A 13,966-nucleotide genomic window follows, 5' to 3' on the forward strand; every position below is an offset into this window, starting at 1 on the left:
TACAACGGCATGACATGGATCCTTTTGGCAGCTTGGCTGGTTGCCCGAAATTTGCAATTATTTTATTGTTACTTGTCATTTTCACAATCTTATGTATGACAGTATGCCCCAGACCCCACAATGTGTGGGAGCTTTTAGCACTGGTTACGCCCTTTTTATGTATGACAGTGTGGCGTGGAAACACATATATCTTTCTTTCCCTTACTGTCTTAAGTTATCAAACAAGACAGGGCCCATTATCAGTTATTCGGATTCCAAGGTGATGTCATGCTTTCTGTGTTCCGAATGAGTCTTAATCTAGAATGCCTTTCTTTTTAAGTTTTGCCATTACAAGAGAAAAACAAATTCATCGTACCAATCGATATACTCTTGCTAAGTAATATATGATTCCTGCCACAATCATGATAATGTTAACTTAGCTATCATAGTTATGCATGGCGTGCACTTGGTTAAACTAATTATGTTGTTGTATAGAGCCATATAGTCAAGCAATACCTTATTAAGTTATTATTCATCTTTTTTAACATCCGTAACACAGTGGTGTTAATTTTCACATACATGTTCTAATACAACTTCATGCCCTTTGCTATTGTAGTAAGATCTCAGTTTGTTTTGCACATACAAATGTTACCAGATCATATAACCATTTCAGTATATTCTTAATTGCACAAATGCTGATGTATCTCACCCTGGATTTTTAAAATGGAAATGCAGAGCCAATGGTGCCTTCTTCCAGCTCTCAACTAGAGGTTGTCAGGAGAACTTTATAAAGCCATTGCAACATATAGTTAGGTCTCCAAATCTTTCAGACTTACCAGGTCCTTCATTAGGTAAGCTCATCTTAGCTTTAATGTACACCCAACATACTGTAGCGTTTCCAGCAAAGCCCTGAATCCATCTAGACCATGCTTAAAATGAAAATCTATGTTCCTTCTGGAAAAAAAGGTCCAGGTACAGCTCAGGTCCCACTAATTCCATAATGCGCATTCATGACAATCTTATAAGAACTCTTTTGCTCTATCCAAGAGTAGTAGTGTTACTAGTAAATAGGAGTATACTGAACCATCCTGGTACCACTACCACCAGATCACTACTTTGGCCGTTCAGGAGCAGCTTACAAGTAACTGAACTTTGTTTTTTACTTGAACAGCAGGCGTTCTGCTTTTATGCATTAAGAGGGGGAAACAACAACGTTTTCACAGCGGCAAGCCGCGACCTCAGCTCAAAAAAGCAAAAACAGAACAAAGTTAAGACCTAAATGCGGCACAAAACTGGGCGACATCAGCTCTAGCTCTGTCAGCAACACTAGCACAGAGAGTGCTCGAATGCTGGAAAATTCGCCGGTTCCTTTCGTTCCAGATATTCCACAAAATATAGGCAGCCAAAGTGTCAGTAACTGAACTTTAACCAGGCAAGAAACTCACCACGCCCACATGGGACTAATGTACTCCCTCCAGCATCCCCACAGCATTTTGGTAGAGGTCACGCGTAGCTGTGAGCTGCGGCATCACAGCATTCACTGGCATTGATGGAAGTCATCCAGCTAAAGGTTTCCCGGCTGGAAACTGTACTTGAAAGATTTTGTATTGCGTAGACAGACCATGTTCTCCAGAATCTGTATACCCAGGTCCTGTGAAGCCTGTGATTTTTTCCAGTTTGGACCCAATGCACGAGTTCCAACTGCATGAATTGTGCTAGTACAACATGTGCAATAACTGATTAGTGGTTGCCTAGTAGCTGTTGGTGCCTTCATCTTATGTTCCTGCCACCTCTATTGCCAATGTGCCTCATCACTCAGCAGCTTCAGTATCCCACTCTCAACCAGCCCTTATTTCGTTGTCAACACAATAAATAGTCGCCATTGCAGATGGAGGAAATTAATGTGGATAACCATGCAATGCAGGGCATGGTGATGTGATGTGATAACAACGCAAGCTAGACAGTGGCATGGAGACTGCAGCTAGCAAATTGCCAAGATCACGTACTATATTCAGTGTGTTGTCTGAGAGAGAAAGATAACATGGTACAGAAATTAGAGTGGTACCCCCGATGACAGCTGGGTCCCACCGATTTGGTTGGGTGATTACTGGTCTTTGTCAGGGCAGCTTGTTCACATGCGTGTAGTTATGGATTCATAACAGACTCATAAACTTCTGGAACTGTGTGTGTCATCTCGTTTGTGTCTGTGCAGGCTCACTTATATAAAGCTCACAGACTCTCCATTAGAGCAGACCGTGCTTCTCCTTGCAACGACTGCTCCAAGTGATACCACAGACTCGATCAATAGCCTGTCCCAATGGAGGCGAGGTGCTTGCTGCTCTTGGCTGTACTCCTTTTGGTGGGATCTCATGGCGGCGAAGCGCAGCCGCTCGTGCCGGGGCTCTTCACGTTCGGCGACTCAACGGTCGACATAGGTAACAATGACTACCTCCACACCCTTATCAAGGCGGACTTCCCTCCCTATGGCAGGGACTTCAAGAACCGTGTGGCCACGGGGAGGTTCTGCAATGGCAAGCTTGCTACCGATCTTACTGGTCAGTAGTCATGCACTCACACTCTTACCCACACACTTTACTCTTGTTACATGTGTTTTTCAGCATTTACATGCATGATGTTGCAGTACTGCAGTTGCACTCGCTAATAGGTTCATATGTCTTTTGTTACAACTTGTGTGGTTACAGCTGATACGCTTGGGTTTACTAGCTACCCACCCGCGTATCTCAGCCCAGAGGCGTCAGGGAAGAACCTTCTGATCGGAGCCAACTTCGCCTCTGCTGGATCTGGCTACTATGATCACACGGCACTAATGTATGTAAGTATCATCGATCATTGGTCTCTCAAGGAATCGACATCCTAACAGAAGAAGCTCTAGTGAAGTGTTCTGCTTTGCATGTTACTTCCTTCACGTTTCATTAATTATCAGTTCATCGAATATAAATGGATTAGCTATATGTCAGTCTCTGCATCATTATTCATTTTGTACAAAGCATCACACCAGTAGTACTTTGCAAAATTATTACAGTTTAAATGGTCTCTAACTTGGGCAAATTAATTGTGTCACGCAGCATGCCATCCCTTTCTCCCAGCAATTGGACTACTTCAGGGAGTACCAATCCAAGCTGGCAGCGGTGGCTGGAAGCAGCCAGGCTAAGTCCATCATCACGGGCTCATTGTACATCATCAGCTTCGGTGCAAGTGACTTCGTCCAGAACTACTACATCAACCCTTTGCTCTTCAAGACCCAGACCGTCGACCAGTTCTCTGACCGCCTTGTCAGCATCTTTGTTAACAGCGTGACGGTATGCCACGTCACACCAGCTTAGTCCCTCGTCAACTACAGGTCTAGCGGTCATGATTGACCATGTAACTTTTGGAACATTAAACTGACTGCAGCAACTTTACGGTATGGGAGCACGGCGCATTGCTGTCACGACATTGCCACCCCTAGGCTGCCTCCCCGCGGCAATCACACTGTTCGGTCACGGGAGCAGCGGGTGCGTGACGAGGCTCAACAGCGACTCCCAGAGGTTCAACGGGAAGATGAGCGCCGCCGTCAACTCGCTGGCGAAGAGGTACCATGATCTTAAGATCGCGGTCTTCGACATCTACACGCCTCTGTACAGCCTCGTTACCTCTCCTGAATCACAAGGTACCACTGTTGCTCAACCTATGCCTGCGCGTCATGCATGGATCTTTATGTTTCTACCAGCAATCCGGCATTACAGGTACAGATTTGTGTTGTATCGTTCATGCTCAACTGCGTTTATTTATGGTGTCAGGCTTCACCGAGGCGAAGCGGGGATGCTGCGGGACAGGGAGGGTGGAGTTCACGGTGTTCCTCTGCAACCCCAAGTCAGTCGGGACCTGCTCTAATGCGACGAGCTACGTGTTCTGGGACGCCGTCCACCCATCAGAGGCAGCGAACCAAGTGATCGCGGACTCTCTCCTCGCAGCGGGCATCGACCTGGTCACATAAGCCACCTGCCACTGGTCAGCAAATGCCATTAGAAGAAGGCTACACACGCTTTCCAAGCGTCTTGAAAGGAAAATAATTTCTGTGAAAAAACTCTGTGCCAAGAGTGTCGATGTAGAGCCTTGTACGTATTTCAGGTTGTGGCGTGCATGCCAGCTCTTTAGGAGGACATGGTTTACAAAATAAGAATAGAGCTCGGAAGTTACAGGTGGTATGGGGGGCCGAAGACCTCTACTGGATCCCTTTTTCATGTCATTGAAATTTGACCATCGTGTTTTCATAAATGTTGATCGCAAGGCTCTTTTTTTTTTTGAATGGAATGCGTATTTTAATTTATATGTGATGAGAACCAACTTTTGTTTTTTACGAGTTTATTGAACTTGTGAAGAAGATTATAATTTGTATGCATATTCAAAATCAGCTCATCCAAAAGGCTCCTCTAGCTGGTCAGGTCGTGTACTTTGCCCCTTGTGGCTTATTTCTTCTTAATATATGACATGCAAATGCAACTCTTCTGCAGGTTCAGAAATTTTTTTAGCTCATCCAAAAGGCTTACTTCCCGAATCACCGAACTAGTGCAGAGCTATGGGATTACAAATTACATAGAGAATCCTAAGAATATGGAAAATACAACATAGTCCTCACTTTTATACAAAAGATACCCTAAGAAGGAGATGTAGATTGCAATTGAGTCCCTCTCCATCAGCCATATTGGAGTTGAAGATTCTCCTTTATTTTCACGCGAGCATCTAGGTGCAAAGAGAAAGTAAAATGCCGCCTACTCCTAGCGTTTGGCACCAGATTTGGACAAGTTCTGATGCAAGCTGAGAGAACCAAGAAAGAACAAGGTTTTGCAGGATTTTAAGAAGGCACCCCCTAGATAAACAAGGCGGGACGATGCCAGAGAGATTGCCCAGGATCAAAAGCATAACTAGGAGACTAAGACTATCTACTATCTCATAAGTTGTCAGCAACATGATCATCATCACCATGACCTTGACCATCAGGGGAATTGAAAGCAGGATCCACCATCCCAAGAGCACGTGGCGCCGACGAAGAAGGTCTGGCTCCACGAGATTCTAGAGAAATAGCAATTAAGTTATCCGCTCCATGAGATTCCAGATCAATAGAAATTAACTAGGGATGGCTTTGTCAATAAGATTCTCCTTTTTGGCACACCAACTAGGAGGAAGAGAGAGCGGTGCCGTCGAATGTTGTGGTGATGGTCAATAGTTAGCACTAGAGCTAGGAGTGGCCACCCAACTAAAAGGTACACCAACTTGACAACAACGGTCGTCCTGGCACCACCGGAGATGAGCTCCAAAGAAGAGGCGCACACACAACTTCACCATCTTCTCTTGGAGCTCCAAATCTAGGCGACTTGCCCCCTTTTCCGCTACCGCAACGACAAGGAAAAGCCAAATATAGCCACAAATCGGATCTCATCTTATTGACAAAGCCATCCCTAGATCCGGACCCCTCCTTCGTCCTTCGCCACGAAGAAAGATATGAGAAGCTCACTAGGCACCATGTGCCGCTGCTCGCAAGCGGCTGGGAGAAGCTTCTAGAAGAGGACATCACCCCATATGCCCCTAAGGCAACCCTAAACCTAGCCCTACGCCTAAACTTACATCTACCATGGTCAATGATGACTCGACCTCCTCTACCATCAACACTTGTCGTTGAGGCCGACTAGGAGGAATGGAACATAAGTCGGGAAAGGAGAGGCGACTAGGTTGTTAAGTTTCTTTTAACATTTGGCTTATAAGCTGCAAAAGCGTCTAAATAGGCCAAAACTCCAAAGGCTTGGATGCTCCTTTTATCGAATGCCAACGACAAGGACAGAAAGACGACCAAAAAGAATGTAGAAATGGGAGTAGTGTTTTGGCTCATGATAGCATATATGTTCCTTTTGATTTGAAATGCATGTTAGACACATTTTAAAATGTTAAAAAAATTGAAATATTTTTTTACGTACATCTTCACGTGCTACACGTTCACAACGTCGTTTCATGAAAATACTTGTCATGTGTAAAAATAACAAAATTCGGTGAAGACATCTTACAAGATAAATTCTCTTTTTATTACATAGACCATATAAAATATTTGTTTTTTCATAAAACTTGACGAAACACATATATTGCAAAGATATGTATGTAAAATATTTTTGAATTTTTTTGGCACCTTAAAATATATTTCTCTGATAGAGGAGGCACATGCAACCACGAAGAACTGAATTTTCTCGTAGAAACGAACATTTATTTCACGCTCACCCTGCACCTCCCTTTACGAGCAGCACCACACGGAGGGGAGAGCCAACCACCCAGCTCACCATGTCATCTCCTCCTCCCCTTCCCCTCCCCCTCCCCTACCCGCGACCAGGTCGCAAACCCAAGCTCCTTGCCGATGTGAGCCTACTAGCGACCGGAGACAACCCCCTTCCACTGCCGGCGGCCGACTCGGTTCTCTCCCCGACCAGGCTACCAGGAGGAACTCGAGAGTAAGCTGTAGGCCCCCTCGCAGATCTCCCTCACCACCACCCAGTGGAAGAGGAGGAGGCGGAGGTCGGAGATCTCGCTCCCGCTCAAACACCCCTAGCGGCGGCCCGCGCGATGCACGGGAACGTCTCAACGAGTACAGAACCGACTACATTGGCCCAAAGTGATTCGAGAGGAACCAACGCCAAGAAGCTTGAACCTGAAGCTACCCAGAAACCTGAAGCATTATGATGGTAGTGAAAGGCCCGATACCTGGATAGATGATTACTACAATGCAGTAACCTTTGCCGGAGGAACATCCAACATAGCCTGCCGCATGCTCCAGTTGTACCTTGTTGGTCCAGCTCGTGTTTGGCTCAGCGACCTCGAGAAGAACTCCATCTTTTGCTGGTTTGACATGAAGAACGCCTTCGAAAATCACTTCAGGGGCACCTACAAGAGACCTGCCACGACAAGCGATCTTGAAAGATCGAGATGTCGCCTAGAGGGGGGGGGGTGAATAGGCAATTAAAAACTCTTGCGGATTTGTCTTGTAGGAATGCGGAATTAAACTAACGTTTAGTTTACCCTAAATATGCTAAGCTCAACTAAGTGTAACAATAGCAACTAGAGCTAAGCAAGATAGGCACAAGATATATGTAGCACAAGTGATATCAAGATATATGTACTTCAAGCACGATGGCTATCACAAGGTAAGAGAGCTCGGGTATAGAAATACCGAGGCACGCGGAGACGAGGATGTATTCCCGTGTTCCCTTCCTTTGCAAGAAGGTACGTCACGTTTGGAGGAGTGGAGGTCCACGAAGGATTCCCCGCACCACGAAGGCTCACCCTATTCTCCGAACCACACCCACGAAGGATAATGGCCCTTTCCTTATGGTTAGCTTTTCCTCCGCTCCGGAGATGGCAAGCTCCACAACCACTTCACAAGCTCCACGAAGGAGAAGCCCGGGCCTCTTCACAATCTTCTTTGAAGAGATCACCGGAGCACCAACCGCCAAGCCAACTAGGAGGTCTCCCTCCAAGAGTAACAAGCTCACGGTCTCTCACTCGAACTAATCGTGGTGGAGAGCTCAACACTATGCAATGATGCAAAGCAAGAACACTAGAGGTGTTCAAGTCCTTCACTCTCAAATCCCACCCAAACAATAAATGCTAGGATGAGATTGGAGAGGAAGAACAATGGGGAAAGTCAACAAAAGACTCCAAGATCTAGATCCCAAGAGTTCCCCTCACTTAGAGGAGAAATAGATTGGTGGAGGTTGTAGATCTAGATCTCCTCTCTTAGATCCCTCAAGAATGAGCAAGAATCATGGGGGGAATCAAGAGAGAGAGCAAGTTCTTCAAAGGAAACAATGGAGGAGAGAGAATAGAAGAACTAACTCAGCCCAAGGTAGAAGAAGGGCTATTTATAGCCCAAGAGAAAATATAACCGTTGGGAAAAAGTTGGGCTGAGTCAACCATCGAGGAGGCCGGCTAACCGGGCCTGAGGCTGAGCAAGAATCATGGGGGGGGGGGGGAACAAGAGAGAGAGCAAGTTCTTCAAATGCAACAATGGAGGAGAGAGAATGGGGAAGAACCAACTCAGCCCAAGGTGGAAGAAGGGCTATTTATAGCCCAAGAGAAAATATAACCGTTGGGGAAAAGTTGGGCTGAGTCAACCATCGAGGAGGCCGGTCAACCGGGCCTGAGGCCAGGCCATCCGGTCCAGGGCCCGGTCAGACCGGGCCACAGACCGGACCAGCAGGTCCAAACCGGTCGGCAGGCCGAACCCCGACCGGGGTCACTTTGTGTCGTCCAGGAGGTCATCCGGTTGGCGCCGGTTGGCGACCGGTCGACCGGACAGCACGCCGGGCCCGCCGGTCTGTAGGCCGGCTGACCGGGCGGCAAACCGGAACCGGCCGGCGCATGGGCAGGTCCGTCCGGGTTCCTGACCGGGTGAGCAGGAAAACATGTTATACAAAAACTGTGATAACTTTTGTGTCCGGACCCCGATTGGCATGAAACCAATTTTGTTGGAAAGATAACGACGAATAGAACCCCAACAAAAACTTTTAATATGGAGACTCCTCACAGAACATTTTAGATTATTTTAGAGAGGGAGTCTCCCACCGTCAAGAAACGGTGAAGACGTCCAAACTCGAAAACGCAATAGAAGATGCATGCGGATTCCGTTTTCGATGAACTTGGGCTTGTTGTAAAGCTAGCAACAAGCTCAAGAACCTCTCACAGAGAAACACCAAGAAGCAATAAGGATATGCAAAGTATGCAAAGGATTGAGCTCCCTAAGACGATGTGATCAAGTTACTCAACCGAAAGCCCCTCTTAATAGTGCGGCTATCTATCCTATAATCCGGTCTCCCAACAACCACCTTGAGACCGATAAAAGGAAAACCTATCAAGGTCATACCTTTGCCTTGCGCATCCCGCTTGATCTTGATGATAATACTTCAAGCTCTACACAAGCCGGAATGCCTCACTTGATCAATGTTGCTTCGTGAAGACTCACAAATGCTCCCCATACACTATGATGGGAAAGCTCCATTGATGCACATCTTCACATGTCCATTATCACCAAATGGACGGAAAGCTTCAAGCATGTGATCCACTCAAGATGCTCATCTTGAACTTGCCCAACTCAACCTTGTATCTTCTGATACTCACTTAAGATAGAGCATGGCTAGTATTGAGTTCCACATAAGAACTCCATCTTCATTTCTTCTTCTTGATCATATCACATATATATCTTCATACCGATGATCTTGATGCCAATACACAAGGTATACCTTTATCTTCATGGCATCCATACTTGAATCCAACCATGGAGTACAAGTAGTACCTATGGAATATTCCTTCATATAAACTCAATGAAAACATTAGTCCATAGGGGTTGTCATTAATTACCAAAACCACACATAGGGGCAATATACCCTTACAGATCTGCAGGCATGTATCCAGAAGAAGGGTGAAACATCAAGGAACTTGCTCACCCGATGGTTAGCAACAAGAAACAAGTGCGAGAACGTGGATAACCGCACAGCTATGCATGCCTTCATTGGTGGCTTGCAGAGGGGTGGACTACTGCGGCATAAGCTTACCTGCTTGGTCAACGCAAACAAATTGACATTGGATGAGATGATTACCATCGCCAGTGATCACACCGCCGCCGATGATGATGCAGGCGGAGACCTCGCAACCATGGCCATACCCTTGCACCAACAAAACAAAAACCGCGACAATAGCGGCAGCAGCAACAACAACAAGCGGAAGAACCCCTCCGAAGACCAAAAGGGCGAAGGATCCGACATGGTGGCCATGACGTTCCAACGCTGAGATCCAGGAGGCGGAAGAGGCTGCGGGCGTGGTGGTGGAGCCGGTCGGGGCCAACAACGCGCTGATGAAGTCACCGCTACTGGAACCCGCGCTCCCCAGACGTACGAGGAATACAGGGATATGCCGTGCCTGGCCCATCTAGATCCGGCTACGGGCAAATGCACTCACACCAACCGCAACTGCAAGTGCGTCAATGATCTCAAGGCTGACCCGGAAGCAGGATACAAGCGAGCCCGGAAGCAGCACCCTCGCGGCAAAGGAGGCAAGGGCTAGAACAAGGACAAGGACGAGGACAGTTCCGAGGCGATGGACGAGGACGATGCTTCGCCGGATCCCAAAGAGGGTACCGCGGCTAACAAATCCAACCCCTTCATAAAAAAGAGTGTCGGAGCCTACCACACCTTCCTCGGAACACCAATGGTTCGGGCCAAAGAAATCGGCTCTCCGGCTCTTGAACGCCATAGTTCCGGTTGTGCCGCAGTACGTCAAGTGGTCGGAAAAAGCCTGCACTTTCGACAAGTCGGATCATCCGGCCGTCATCCCTAAAGAATGCTTCGCCCTGGTTGTAAGTCCCCGCATCGACGGATATGACTTCTCCAAGTGCCTTATGGACGGTGGAGCCAGCTTGAACATCATGTACCTGGAGACCCTGGAGAGGATGAACCTTACCAAGGAACAGCTCAAGCACAACACCACTGAGTTTCATGGTATTGTTCCGGGTAAAAAGGCAATTTCCCTGGGTAGCATCAAACTTCCCATGGCCTTCGGCGATGTTAATAACTTCCGCGAAGAAATGATCACATTCGAAGTGGTGCCCTTCAAGAGCTCCTACCATGTAATCATCGGTAGGCCCACCTACCACAAGTTCCACACACGGGCATGCTACATCTATAATAAGCTCAAGATTCCGGGTCCTAACGGTATGATCACCGTATCCGGAGACTACAAGAAAGCTAGGGACTATGAGGAGGGCGAAGCCGCCTTTGCAGAATCCGTGATATCCGGAGAGGAGCTGCAAGGCTACAGGGCCACGGTGGATCCGAGTGAGATGCAGACCACCAAGAAGCAGATCTCCGAACAGAAGAACTCGTTCAAGGCCGCGATAGACACCAAGAAGCACGACCTCATAGAAGGCGATAGCACTAAGCAGGTGTCAGTCGGAGCCAACATGGACCCCAAATAGGAAAGTGCGCTCGTCGGGTTCCTCTGAGCTAATATGGATATCTTCGCATGGCAACCTTCTGACATGTCCGGAGTACCAAGGGAACTCGCCGAGCACTACCTCAACATAAATCCGGGTGCCAAACCGGTGAAACAAGCTATGCGACGCTTTGGAGATAAGAAGCGCCGCACCATAGGAATGGAGTTAGCAAAGTTACTAGAGGCAGGTTTCGTAGTAGAAGCTATCCATACTGATTGGGTCGCAAACCCCGTCCTTGTACCCAAAAAGAATTCTGAAATACTAAGAATGTGCATCGATTACTCTGGCTTGAATAAGCATTGTCCGAAGGATCCGTTCCCCTTGCCGCGCATTGACCAAGTCATTGATTCGATGGCGGGGGCGGAACTTCTATGTTTTCTTGACGCATATTCCGGGTATCATCAGATCCGGATGAAGAAGTCCGACCAAAAGGCGACCTCGTTCATCACACCCTTTGGCACTTACTGCTGTGTTACTATGCCCTTCGGCTTAAAAACGCAGGTGCCACCTACCAACGTACGATGCAGCGGTGCCTGAAGGACCAAATTGGCCGAAACGTGCACGCCTACATCGACGATATTGTGGTCATGACCCGGAAAGGATCCAACTTGATCAGTGACCTCACGGAAACTTTTGAAAATCTCCGACGGTACAAGATGTTGTTGAATCCGCTGAAGTGCGTCTTTGGCGTACTAGCCGGAAAACTCATTGGCTTCATTGTCTCTTGATGTCTACGTGTGCTTCTATTCTTGTAGACAGTGTTGGGCCTCCAAGAGCAGAGGTTTGTAGAACAGCAGCAAGTTTCCCTTAAGTGAATCACCCAAGGTTTATCGAACTCGGGGAGGTAGAGGTCAAAGATAGTCCTCTCAAGCAACCCCGCAATTAAGATACAAGAAGTCTCTTGTGTCCCCAACACACCTAATACACTTGTCGGATGTATAGGTGCACTAGTTCGGCGAAGAGATAGTAAAACATAGGTGGTATAGATGGTGGTAATATTGCGGAGAAGTAAAGATGCGATAGAAACAAGTAAACAAGCGATGTTTGCAGTATTTGAAAACAAGGCCTAGGGATCATACTTTCACTAGTGGACACTCTCAACATTGATCACATAATAAATTTATAACTTCTCCTCACTTGTGCTACATACACTCTTTTGTTGGATGACAAACACCATTCATTGTGTAGGGCTACAAGAGCTCCCTCAAGCCGGAGTTAACAAGCGCCACAACATTCAGCATTCATATTTAAGTAACCTTAGAGCATAATAGATCTTTGCAATTTAGACCGAGTACTAACATAGCATACACACTGTCACCATTACACTATGAAAGGGGGAATAGATCACATCAATACTATCAAGTAATAATTAACTCCAAAATCGATCATAACCTACGCCAAGTACTACATGACGCACACACTGTCACCATTACATCATGAAGGAGGAATAGACTACTTTAATAACATCACAAGAGTAGCACATAGACTAATAGCGATACAAAGCTCATCATATGGATCTCAATCATGCAAAGCAATTCATGAGATCATTGTATTGAAGTACGGGAGAGATTAACCACATAGCTACCGGTACAGCCCTTAGCCTCGGGGGAGAACTACTCCCTCCTCATCATGGGAGACATCGGCGTTGATGGAGATGGCGGTGGTGTCGATGGAGATGCCTTCCGGGGGCAATTCCCCGTCCCGGCGGCGTGCCGGAACAGAGACTTCTGTCCCCCGAATCTTGGCTTCGCGATGGCGGCGGCTCTGGAACTTTTCTAGTATCGTGGCTTATCTTTTTAGGGTTTTCACATCTGGGAGACTTTATAGGCGAAGGGGCAATGTCGGTGGAGTCCCGAGGTGGGCTCCCCACCAGGTGGCGCGGCCAGGGGGTGGCCCGCGCCCCCCTATGGTGTGGGCTCCTCGTGGCCCTCCTTCGTCTCTCTTTCGGACTCCGTGAAGCCCCTGGAAAAATAGGAACTTGGCCTTTTGTTTCGTCCAATTCCGAGAATATTTCCTGTGTAGGATTTCTGAAACCAAAAACAGCAGAAAACAGGAACTGGCGCTTCGGCATCTTGTTAATAGGTTAGTGCCGGAAAATGCATAAAAACGATATAAAGTGTGAACAAAACATGTAGATATTGTCATAAAACTAGCATGGAACATCAAAAATTATAGATACGTTGGAGACGTATTATCTCTCTTAGAGGCATTGAGGTTAAACCGGAAAAGATCAAGGCTATCCTGAGTATTAAAAGGCCAACTTGTCTCAAAGGAAACTCTTTGAGGAGCTTCTATGGGAGCACCGGTCCCTTTCCGATGCCCACAGCAAGTGCCAAGGTAAGTTTTCATTCTCCGGCACCTTTCTGTACCGGTTGCTTTCTTACTTTCAGTACTTATAAATCCTTTGCATACCAGCTCTTCCGGACCTCCTTCGAGGACCTCACTGCCCAGCTCTCCGCGCTTAAAGGTAGAGCTCCGGCATCACTTTCGTTCTCCGGCATCTTTCTTTATTTCTTGAACTTACTGGATCACTTTGCTAATCCCCTTTTCTTCCGGATTCAGCCGAAAAGGAGCAGCTTGCCCTTGATCATCGCAAGGCCCTGGACGCTCAGAAGACCATCTCCGCGGCGCTCAAGAATCAACTCGTAGAGGCTGAGCTGCGGCATGATCGAGAGCTAAAGGAGGCCCTGGCTGCTGCTGAATCTAAGTTGGATGAATCTCTGAAGGAGTTCACCGACTCCAGCGCGGTGCTGCGGGCGGAGCTGGAGGAAGAAAGCCGGGCGCGGAAGGAAGCGGAAGCCCGGATCACCACTCTGACTACAGACCAGGCTGAGTATGACCGGTTGGTGATACGTCTCCAACGTATCTATAATTTCTGATGTTCCATGCTTGTTTTATGACAATAGATACATGTTTTGCTCACACTTTATAACGATTTCATGCATTTTCCGGAACTAACCT

At 47.2% G+C, this 13,966-nt stretch overlaps 1 protein-coding gene across 1 annotated transcript; it reads left to right on the forward strand.

The window, feature by feature from the left end:
* The first annotated feature begins 2,144 nt into the window (after nucleotides 1–2,144).
* Nucleotides 2,145–4,275, forward strand: LOC124666879 (GDSL esterase/lipase APG-like). The gene is made up of 5 exons (XM_047204212.1): nucleotides 2,145–2,534; nucleotides 2,682–2,812; nucleotides 3,066–3,299; nucleotides 3,394–3,649; nucleotides 3,780–4,275. The coding sequence occupies exons 1-5, from the start codon at nucleotides 2,297–2,299 to the stop codon at nucleotides 3,974–3,976; spliced, it is 1,056 nt and encodes a 351-aa protein (XP_047060168.1). The 5' UTR covers nucleotides 2,145–2,296; the 3' UTR covers nucleotides 3,977–4,275.
* Nucleotides 4,276–13,966: the final 9,691 nt, after the last annotated feature.

This window comes from Lolium rigidum, chromosome 1 (assembly GCF_022539505.1).
Source record: "Lolium rigidum isolate FL_2022 chromosome 1, APGP_CSIRO_Lrig_0.1, whole genome shotgun sequence".
Taxonomy (NCBI): domain Eukaryota; kingdom Viridiplantae; phylum Streptophyta; class Magnoliopsida; order Poales; family Poaceae; genus Lolium; species Lolium rigidum.